The sequence below is a fragment of the Marmota monax genome, unplaced genomic scaffold (assembly GCF_021218885.2).
Source record: "Marmota monax isolate L192 unplaced genomic scaffold, Marmota_monax_Labrador192_F-V1.1 WCK01_AAM20220418_F8-fsc00022, whole genome shotgun sequence".
Lineage (NCBI taxonomy): Eukaryota > Metazoa > Chordata > Mammalia > Rodentia > Sciuridae > Marmota > Marmota monax.
In genome coordinates, this window is record NW_026695215.1 from 8025530 (window position 1) to 8036407 (window position 10878).

The 10878-nt window shown below is 35.6% G+C and overlaps 1 protein-coding gene across 6 annotated transcripts in view; it reads left to right on the plus strand.

The window, feature by feature from the left end:
- The window catches only part of Hltf (helicase like transcription factor), a 50266-nt gene extending 40268 nt beyond the window's left edge, over window positions 1–9998 (plus strand). For 4 of the 6 annotated variants that reach the window (XM_058574949.1, XM_046431251.2, XM_046431250.2 and 1 more), the window contains exons 21-25: window positions 364–489; window positions 906–1018; window positions 1453–1633; window positions 5095–5175; window positions 7719–9998. In XM_058574949.1, coding sequence (XP_058430932.1) covers window positions 364–489; window positions 906–1018; window positions 1453–1633; window positions 5095–5175; window positions 7719–7871 — 654 coding nt within the window. In that variant the 3' untranslated portion in view covers window positions 7872–9998. The remainder of the gene's footprint in view (window positions 1–363; window positions 490–905; window positions 1019–1452; window positions 1634–5094; window positions 5176–7718) is intronic. The other 2 variants (XM_046431248.2, XM_046431249.2) reach the window with 2 other exon arrangements.
- Window positions 9999–10878: the final 880 nt, after the last annotated feature.

A 10878-nucleotide genomic window follows, 5' to 3' on the forward strand; every position in this document is an offset into this window, starting at 1 on the left:
TTTTTTTTTAATGTTTATTTTTTAGTTGTAGATGGACAAATACTTTACCTTGTTGATTTATTTCTATGTGGTGCTGAGGATTGAGCCCAGGGCCTCAAACCCAGCTGCTCTGCCGCTGAGCCCCAGCCCAGCCCTAGGCCACACACTCTCGCTGTCCTCTTTCTTCATCCCATGCCATGAACCCTTCCATCTGTACATGCTGGCTGGAGCTCAGCATGTACAGATCTACCTTAGGTGACTGAATCTGGCTCAATATAAGTGCTGGCCACAAGAGATACAGAGTCTGTCATCTATTAAAATGTTTCGGCAAATTTATATTTCTTTTCCTCTAACCAGTGTGGCTCTTATTTTGTTCTTAAACAGCCACATGCTAAATGCCCTTTATGCAGAAATGATATACATGGAGACAATTTATTAGAATGTCCTCCAGAAGAATTGGCATGTGACAGTGAGAAAAAGTCCAATATGGAATGGACGTCCAGTTCAAAGGTAAAGTACACGTGTACAGATATTTGAGTATTTTTTATATAAGAGAATACACATCATGTAACAAACAGTCATTCTACTTTTAATCATGTCTTTTGAATTTCCTTTTTCTGGCTACTGATTTTTTGCTTACTTTATGTGGTGAATTTCAGAGGAGAGAGAAAGGGTTTCAGTTTATTGTAGTATTCTTTTAGTTTTTTTAAAAAAATTTAGTCTCATTTTGCCTTTTAGTTAAGTAACATGGCAGCACCTTTTTTGGACAACATTTTGGAATTTGATCAGTGCATATTATATGTATGTACAGAAATAAACTGAATCCTATTAATATGTACAATCACAGGATAAAAATTTTAAGAATGTGGGGTTTATTTTGCCATTTAAAAGTGGAATCTAATGGGTATCTTAATTTTTTTTTTCAGATTAATGCTCTAATGCATGCTTTGATTGACTTAAGAAAGAAGAATCCAAACATAAAAAGTTTAGTTGTTTCTCAGTTTACAACGTTCCTGTCTCTAATAGAAACACCACTTAAGTGAGTTCAGTGTTTTTCACTTTGACTCAAGGGATTTAATATACTTTTATTGATTTGAATCAAAGAAAAATATCTAATTAATGTTTTGCCAGTTTTAGTCATTTTATCTGTCAGAAGTGATGTTCAGAGTCACAAAAAAGACTGTTTTGTGGCAGCATAAGATTCAAAAGATCAGATCCCTAATTTATTAGAAAACGCAGTGGCTGGCATATTAGTAGGTCCTCCGTAGTGTTTGTTAAGGTAAGTTAGGGTTGGGGATGTAGCTCAGTGGGAGGGCAATTGCCTAGCATGTGCAAGGCCTTGGGTTGGATCCCTAGTACTGCAAGAATAAGTAGACACATATATACATTAGTGAAAGAATTGATTGAACTACTATTTAACTTTTTTTTTTTTTTTAATAAAGTAAGAGTTACTTCTCTCCTTGTCCCTATTAGAGCCTCTGGATTTGTGTTCACTCGTCTGGATGGTTCCATGGCCCAGAAGAAAAGAGCTGAGTCCATTCAGTGTTTCCAGAACACTGAAGCAGGCTCTCCAACTATCATGCTGCTGTCCTTAAAAGCAGGGGGAGTTGGTTTGAATCTTTGTGCAGCTTCTCGGGTATTTTTAATGGATCCAGTGAGTAGTTTTATAGGCTTTTCAAAAGACAAACTCTTTTGAAGATACTTCATATTTATTATTATGAAGATTCTGAGGCAGACTTTAGAAATAGATAATAGCTTAGTAAATGTGTATATTGGGGGCTTTCTCTTAAGGGATTTACATATGTTAACTAAAATCCCCACGACATTCTTATGAGGAAAATAACATCCTTATTTTATAGATGAGGGAACTGAAGGAGAGAAGTAAACTGCCCAGCTTCACACAGCTAATAGTAGGGAACACCAGAGTCACAGTGTGTGTTCTTAAGTACTGTTTTTTGGTACTATTCTGCTTCTCTTCTGTGTGCAGAATAAATACCTACTAACTGAACACGTGAGCGGTCCATTCAGCCTGTGAGAAATGAGGCCCTGCTTAGTGTCAAGGTGTGGTACAGGCAATGGGAGTCTGACACCTGTTATGTGATAGTGATCTTAAAGCTTTAGTATGACTAAGAATTAGTCCAACTGCAGTTTAAGACCTCTGTCTTCAGATTGAAGAGGTCTTGGGTAAGACTCAGGAATCCGCATTCTTAACATTGATCACAGGTAACTCAGGTGGTCGGGGATCTCAATTGGAGAAATAACTAATGGAGTGTTTGCAGAAAGTATTATTGCCTGATGTTGTGCAGTCACTTGTGGATGTACATTTCGGACCTAGAGGTGGAAGGAAGCTAAAGTCTGAGTGCTGGGCTGAGGTGGTGTCCACACAGTAGCACATTCTGAACACACACGGGAATGAACTGATATGACCCTGGTTTGTGCCGGGTGCTGTGTGGGCTGCAGACGGCCCTGTGCTATGTGTTGTGAGATGCAGAATGTGGTCTCACCTGGTGTCTGAACTGCAGACTCACTGCGTGTACGAATCTTACACATCTTTTTTTCTGGTGAGGTTTTAGTTGATTCATGTACCTGTATACCAAAGCTTTTTTCCTCTTCTTTTCCCTCAACTGAGGGTGACCTTCACAGTAAGATTCCAGCTAGTCGTATGTAGGCTTTCATAGGCACATATCGTGGCTGGCAGAGGTTTGTATTTACCTTAGTGCTTTAGAGTGAGTTTTATGGTTATTATTTAAGACCTCTTCAATCTGAGGACAGAGATTTTAAATTGCATTTGGACTAATTCTTAGCCATACTAAAACTTCGATGGGCACAGTGGCACATGCATGCCTGTTAATCCCAGCAGCTTGGGAGATTGAGGCAGGAGAATTATGAATTCAAAGCCACCCTCAGCTACTTTGTGAGACCCTGTCACAAAGTAAAATATAAAAAAGGATGGGATGTAGCTCAGTGGTTAAGTTCCCCTGGGTTCAACCCCTGGTATCAAAAAAGTCACCATAACTATAGATTGTTTGATGTTAATGCAGTGTTTATGCAAAAACCTTAATTTTCTAGAACAAATTCCCAAATTATTTTGTCTTATTTATATAATCTTAGTACTAGATAAGGAAGAGGTTATTAATAGAGTACTTATTATTATAAAGGTTTTTTTGATACCAGTGATTGAACCAAGGAATGCTTAACTACTGAACCACATCCCTACCCATTTTTATATTTTATTTTGAGACAGGGTCTCACTAAGTTGCTTAGGGGCTGATAACTTGCTGAGGCTAGTTTTGAACTTGTGTGATCCTCCTACCTCAGCCTCCTGAGCTGCTGTGATTATAGGTATGCACCACCGCACTCTATTACCACTCAATTATTACCAGTTATACTTTTAAAAAACACTCTCTGGCCTATATGCAGCACATATCTGTAATCTCAGCAACTTGGGAGGCTGCAGCAGGAGAATTGCAAGTTTGAGGGCAGCCTGGACAACTTGGTGAGACCCTGTCCCAGAATAAAAAATAAATAGGGTTGGAGATAGAGCTCAGTGGTAAAATGCCCTTGAGTTCAGCTCCCAGTTCAGCAAAAACAAAACAACCAAAGGACAGAAAATGTTTCTAACTTTAAAAAAAAAAATCAAATCCCAGGAAGACAAAATTCAATTTAAAAATTGTGAAAATCTTTTACCTTTTCATGCAAACATTGTGTAAGAGGGGTGGTATATAGTGTCCATTATGAGCTTCTGGTGAGACTAATTATTTACTTAATCACTACATGTGGGAATGGGAGCTATCAGTTTGGATTTCTGACAGTCACATTGGATGTATGTTGCCAGCTTGTCTTTAGGTTGCTAGATAAAATAGGTGCAACAGCAAGACATTTGACTTGGTGTCTTGGTTGTAACAATTTTAAAATGTGTCTGTGAAATACAAAATATTCAGATAATATCATACCTATCAGTTCTAGAAAATCATAAGCTAAGTGTGTCCTTAACTTCCACACTGAAAAAGCATCCCAAATTCAAATTACAACTCAATAGCAAAACCATCCTCTTCCTTAGATCCCTAGGGAACTTAAAAAAGAAAGGAACAGTTAGCCTAAGTATAAATCATATTGTAAAACTGTCATCTATATATTCATCTGATGTTGTTTTAGTTTTCGGCTGATAATTTGCTGTATAATGTACCTTTCCCCCAAAATACCCTGTTTTCAATTTCTGCAGTCATCCTGGTGATCCTTACCTTGATAATTCGTGATTCTATTTAAAAACCAGTTGACTACTCTCTTTCTAGATTACAGACCTCCATCTTTTTGGATATTCCCTCCATTTCATTACATCATCATTTTCTTCTTCAGCTTAAGCAGTGTTTTTATTACGTTGGTGTTAACCAGAAGTCAAACTGATTTTAGGCAGATACAGAAAACCTTATCAAAAATCTTAAGCAGTGTTTAGGGATCTTTTTTTTTTTTTTTTGTACTTTTGTTTCCTGAATAGAGGAAAGTAAAAGAACCAAAGACTAGCAGAGGGTGAGAAAACATTTTCATAAATGGGCCCAAGAATTGCATATATTATAAATTGTCATCTAAGAGAATGTATAAACTTTTATACTCTGACCCACTTTAAAGTGAAAAAATCAGAAATTACTTGATTATTTGGGTGCTGACATCCATGCTAAGCCATGTATTTAGGGTGCAGGTTGAGTACCCTTAATCTGAAACATCTGAAGTGCTCTGAAGTTGGACTCTTTTTGAGGACAACACTCAAAAGTTTTGGATTTGAGCATTTTGGATCTCAGAATTTTGGTTCAGGGATGCTCAACCAGTAAAGTCTTTGCAAATATTCCCAGATCTGAAATACTAAAATCTGAAACACTTATGGTCCCACGCATTTCAGCGAAGAGATACTCAGCCAGTATTAAAAGTGGAGTGAGGTGACACAGGAGAATGCCTGCCTCTCAGCAGAGTGATTGGGGAAGTGGACTTTTTTCTTTCAGTACATTTGCAGTGTCAGCATTATGAATTCAGTCAGAAAAAAGATGGTGCATGTTGCTGAAATGAAAGGGCTAACCATAACTCACCCGGCAGCCCAATACTAAAGCCAATCCTGTTCTGTAGGCCTGGAATCCTGCTGCCGAGGACCAATGCTTTGACAGGTGCCACAGACTTGGCCAGAAGCAAGAAGTTATCATCACTAAAGTGAGTTTCTGAATCACCTGTCTTTTAAGACAGTGAATGTGAATGTGTTTTTTTTTTTTAATTATGCAAGTAATAACATGAATACATTATTGTGATAGAAGTCAAATTATGGAGAGCAAAACTCAGTCTCTTCTCCTCCATGAATTTTTAGAATATGTTGTTCCCTGTACTTACATGCATTTTTTTTTAGTATCTATCTCAACTTTTTAAAAATTTACTTCAAAGATAAACAGGATCATACTTTATTATTCTGCAACATATTCTTTTTACTTAAACATTATACTGTGTAAGTCCATTTGGTTCAACAAATTTTAGTGTGGTGAAATACACACAGCACATTCTGACACTTCAGCCATGACTGTACCTGTGCCATTCAGTTGTTGTAAGCACATGCACACCAGGTGGTCATGCAGCCGTCCCCAAAATGCTGCTGTCATCTCAAACTGAAACCCTGCTCCCTTCAAGCCACAGCTCCCCATTTCTCCCTCCTGCCCCGCTGGCAACCAGCATTTTACTTTATCTCTGTGAATTTGATTCCTTTTTAAAACCTGAATATTAAATATTTTTGTAATATTTATTTTTTAGTTATAAGTGGACACAATATCTTTATTTGTATATGGTGCTGGGGATCTAATCTAGTGCCCCACACATGGTAGGCGAGCACTCTACCTCTGAGCAAACCTAAAACCCCAACCTAAAACCTGAATATTAAATATTTAGTTCACTTTTTATGATAAAAATAATGCTATGATGAGCACTGTTGTACATACATTTTTGTGCATACATATGAGTACTTCTTCAGTATAGGTTAAGAAAACTAGAATTCTGGATTTAGAATTTTTATTTGACATCTGTCAAGTTGTTGTCGAAAGAGACTTTAATATATAAGACTGGTAGAAATTTTTGCTCATGGTCAAAAAAGTGCCCTTCTGATTTGCATTTACCTAAGACCTTGAACATATTCACATTTCTATTCATTAATAGTTTTTCTGTGGATTGCTTGTTTATATCTTTTGCTAGTTTTCAGTTACAGCAGGAATGTAGTCTTACAATATGAAGGACACCTTTGTACATTCTAAGTTATTGGTGATGTATGTTAGAAATGGCTTATCCCAGGCTCTTTCTTGCCTGTCTCTAAACCTTATGATCTTTTTGTCATGAAAAAGCTTTAAAATTTTTATGAGTTAAAACCTGTCAGCCTTTTTTATAGTTTCTAGGTTTTAAGGTCTTTTTAGAAAAGAAGGTTTTCTCTTTAGATTTTAAAAACTATTCTCTACTTATTTCAGATTTTTTGGGAAGATTTGTATTGGGTGACAATGGGTCTAATTTTTTTCTTTTTCCAAATTAAAAAAAACATTTGTATGGTCACTTTTCTTTTTTTAAGTCTTTTTTTCTAATAATATGAAATGTATATGTAGGTCTGTATCTAGACCATTCTGTTCCATTGATCTCTTCCTGTTCTCAAGACAATATTTTATAATATTGTTGGTTTTTTTCAAGTATGTTTTGGTTCCTTAAAGGGTAGAGTGTTCTCATTACCCTTCATTTGAAAAATCACATTGTTTGTTCCTTTTACTATTCTTACACTTAGGGTCAGGATAATAATTTATTTGTTGATAATAATTTATTTAATTTCTTCATTAGCAGTAATGAATGTTTCCCTATAGGAACATAGTTTCTTCATTTATTTAGCTCTTACATATTCCAGTAAAGTTTTATAATACAGCTTCTTTCATTATTGTAGTAACTGGGACTTCTGCACTTGACTTGCTCCTGTTTTTGTTGGAAATACTTTGTTTTATATTAAATGTTTTTGTTAGTAAATTTTTAATAGTTTCCTTAATAAGGTTGAGTATGTCTCTTATTCCTAGACTAAATCAGTTTTTTTTTTAATCAGAAATAAATGTTGAATTTTATCAGATGCTTCTTAAGAGCATCTGTTGAGAAGGTACATGTTTTTTCCCTTCCCTGTTTGCTTAATGTTATGAATTAATACTGGATAAAGACTCACTCTTAGCTTTCTAGAAATTTCTCTCGCAACTTTTTTAGGATAAGGTTAAATTCATTTTGCTTTTATTCTAGTTAAGACAGATTTGCTTATATAGTTGTAGGTTGTTTTTTTCCTTCTTTCTCATCTGTTGATAGGGTTGTCAGATGTCACCTGTGTCCCGTGGGCTATAGTCCTCATATGAGACAACCATGCCCAGTGGTACAGGAGAGCAGAGCATAGCTCTAGTGCTCCTGGTCACGTTCAGGTGTTCTTGTGGCGTATTGAGAAAGAATAAGGAGCTGAACAGTTTTCTAGAAATTATTGCACATTTTCTGAAAGCTGCATAATAAGATTACAAATCCTTTTGTAGTATACCACCATTCTCATGATGTCTGGGAATTTGTTTTTTGTTTTTAGTGGGCAGTTATCATATTTATCCTTCATGATGAGTCTTGACAGTAGTTCATTTGATGTTTTTAATAGGGGTTATTATTAAAGATTTTAAATATTACTTTAAAAGTACTTAACCAATTTCTTTTTTTTTTTTTGGAAGTTCATTGTGAAGGATTCTGTTGAAGAAAATATGCTGAAAATACAAAACACAAAAAGAGAACTTGCAGCTGGAGCTTTTGGAACAAAAAAATCGAATGCTAATGAAATGAAACAAGCTAAAATTAATGAAATCCGAACTCTAATTGATTTATAATTTTTGGGATTTTAGTAAGGTCAGTTTGATCAGATACTAAGTTTTGAAAATGAGAAACAATACAGAGATTTAGGAATGAGCTCTAGAGTATGTCTTCTAAAAGGGGCCTATTTTATATTAGTAAAGAGGTATTACTGACACATAATCTCTTATATGAACCTATTTTTAATGATACTTCAAATAGCAATAAGTTCCGATACATACTGTGGCCTAAAATAATTTTTTGGAAAAAAAAGTTACTTTGTTATTCAACTTTTCATAGTATCTATGCTGAGTATTTTCACATATCTTCCAAGTACTCAGCTTTTTCATATTTCCAATAAGGTCAAACCTTTTATACTTTTGACCCGTAAAGACTTATTTTCTGTGTTGGACACATTTGGTTATTCACCAGAGCCTCTTGATTGGTGATGCGTGGATCCCCAGTCCTTGTAAATGATTAATATATACATATATACAGACTGTAAGAGATTGATTTTGACTTTGAAAAACTACAATTTGCATTCCAAAACCAAACCTTAATGAGAGACCAAAGTCCAAGTTGCTTGCCTTTTTTTTTTTTTACAGTTTCATTGAGATATAATTCACATGTGACTTGCAATTTTTATGTTCATGAAAAAATTAGGGACTATGTTACAATACTATTTTCTCCATTTTTGTCAATTAGTACTACTTCATTGTTTAAATGTAATTTGATACACAGGGTGTAAATACAGTCTAGGGCTGAGAGGGAAGCAGTTTTACGCAATTTGATTTGAATATTTAAATTATGGAATTTAAATAGATATTTCTATAAATAGTACTTTTTATTTATCTAGCCTTTTTTTTTTTTTTGGAAATAACTATAAATTTTTATAATTCAGAAGACTACTATATGTGAGAGGCGTGATGTCTGGATGGAAGTTGGGCTGGATGATCTCCAAACTCGTCTCAACTCTTAAAGACATCTTAATCCTGAATGTAAAAATTTCTTTGTTATGTGTGTTTAAAATCAGAATTTGATTTTGGAACTTAAGTAATTCATCCTTACATTTTTCTTACTTTTTTACATTAATAAGCAAACTCACAGTAGTTGCCACAGAATTCTAGGTGACTCAAGTCATTTAAAATAAATAAACTAGAGGTTGCGCAGTCAGGTTTACGTATTCAGTGGTTTTATTTCCTTAAGGGATTTTTTTTTTCAATCCAAAGAAGAAATTACCATAGTTAAGAGATGCATCATGTTTGATACAGACTTAAGAACACCTACTCTTACTTACAGTGTTAGAGGTGATTTGATTGACAGATGAGAGATGAGAGCAATATGAGGTCACAGGGGACACACCTGAGGTGTGCACCAATACCTGCCAGCTAAGCCCTCCCCTCCCTGTGTCTAGAGTAGCAATGGATCAGCCAGCAAGAATCCCCCCAGTCCCTTTTCTCAGAGGTGAGGCAGAGGACTGACTTCATCAAGACTGAGAGGATCTGCTGAGACAGTAGTGGAGTAATGACTTGGGTTGGTCTGCTAGGAGTCCAGGAAAGTTCCTTACCTGCTAGCTCTAGCATTACACAAAATCAGGTGGATCAGACTCTGATTAAATGTGGCAGGTGGGTTGTGTGTGCCAGTACCCCAGCAGAATCAAGTATAAATAATTCTTAGTGGGGGGGAATCCCCCAGACTGCTCCTCTTGATGGTGAAGGCAGAGACAGTGCGGCTTCGCCCGCACAGTGAGGAACTATTTTTTTTTTTAAACACATTCATAAATGATGTTTGGCAAGTCATTTAAAAATGTTTTTTGTTTTGTTTTGTTTTTGTATAGTTCAATTAAGTGGTGTTAAATTAAAAAAAAAAAAGAATTTAATTCATCCTAAGAAAATATATAAACCACTGGAATGAAAACTTCACATTATGCTATGCTGTTAATTGTTTTATTATTACATAGAATAATAGCTTTAGAAATATATTGTAAACATTGTATTTCCAATCGTGGTTCCAACTGAAGTTTGTGGTTCCAACTGAAGTTTGTGGTTCCAACTGGATTTTGTTTTAAATTTAAAATTAATAAAAATATCAAAAATTGATTAGCTTACTTGGTGTCATAGTTTTGATGACTATTTTCTCATTGAATAAAATGACATTAAATCTCATTTATGTGAAGTGTTTATATTGTATAATTTTTATTGACAGTGCGTAGGAAGTACTGTGAGAGTAATTTATTCCTGTTTCCACCTTTTTGAATTCTGCTCAGTTGAACTGGTTACAATTTTTGTTCAGGCCATGCAAGGGCTAGGGATGTGGTTCAGTGATTAAGTGCCCCTGGGTTCAATCCCTGGTAACCCCCCCCCAAATATTCTTGTTCCAAAATTAGACTGTATATCGAATTTAAAATGCCTGATGTAAAACACTGGTCCCGATTAATTCCCTCATCTGAAGAAGAAAAGGAGTTGTGACAATACCTGTATATACACATAGTACTGTAAATTATTGAAGATATTTTGCCCTCAAAACTACAACTCTAGGCTGGAAATAGTTAAATCAAGAAAAGAATGCCATGAATACCTATGAGATTATCCTCAGACTGTGAAAGTTTTTATGCTGGGGAATGTTGAAGACATGTGGTTTTTTCCTACTTGACTTGCTTGCCAGAGTTCTTTTCACTAGCATTTAGATGAGAGTCATAAACATGAGGGCAGATTTGATGTTTGACTCATGATAACTCACTTTAATGTCAAGTTTTGAACACTTTAAGACTTTCCAGGGTATAACAAATGCAGGCAAAAGAGAATTAAATAGATGTTCACTTCATTCCTGAACAGACCTTGGTCAGGCACAGGATGGATCTGACCTTCATGGGGAAGTTGGTCTTTCCATCCAAAGCCTGCTGTGCCCCCACTGTATACAATGAGTAAAACTGCACATCTGTGATTTGAATGTGGCCTTTCTATACATTTTCCTAAGCAACCCTTGGTGTTTGGGGGTGGTCCTTGAAGTATGAACTGTGCAGCTTTGTGTAGAAGTCAGTTCATA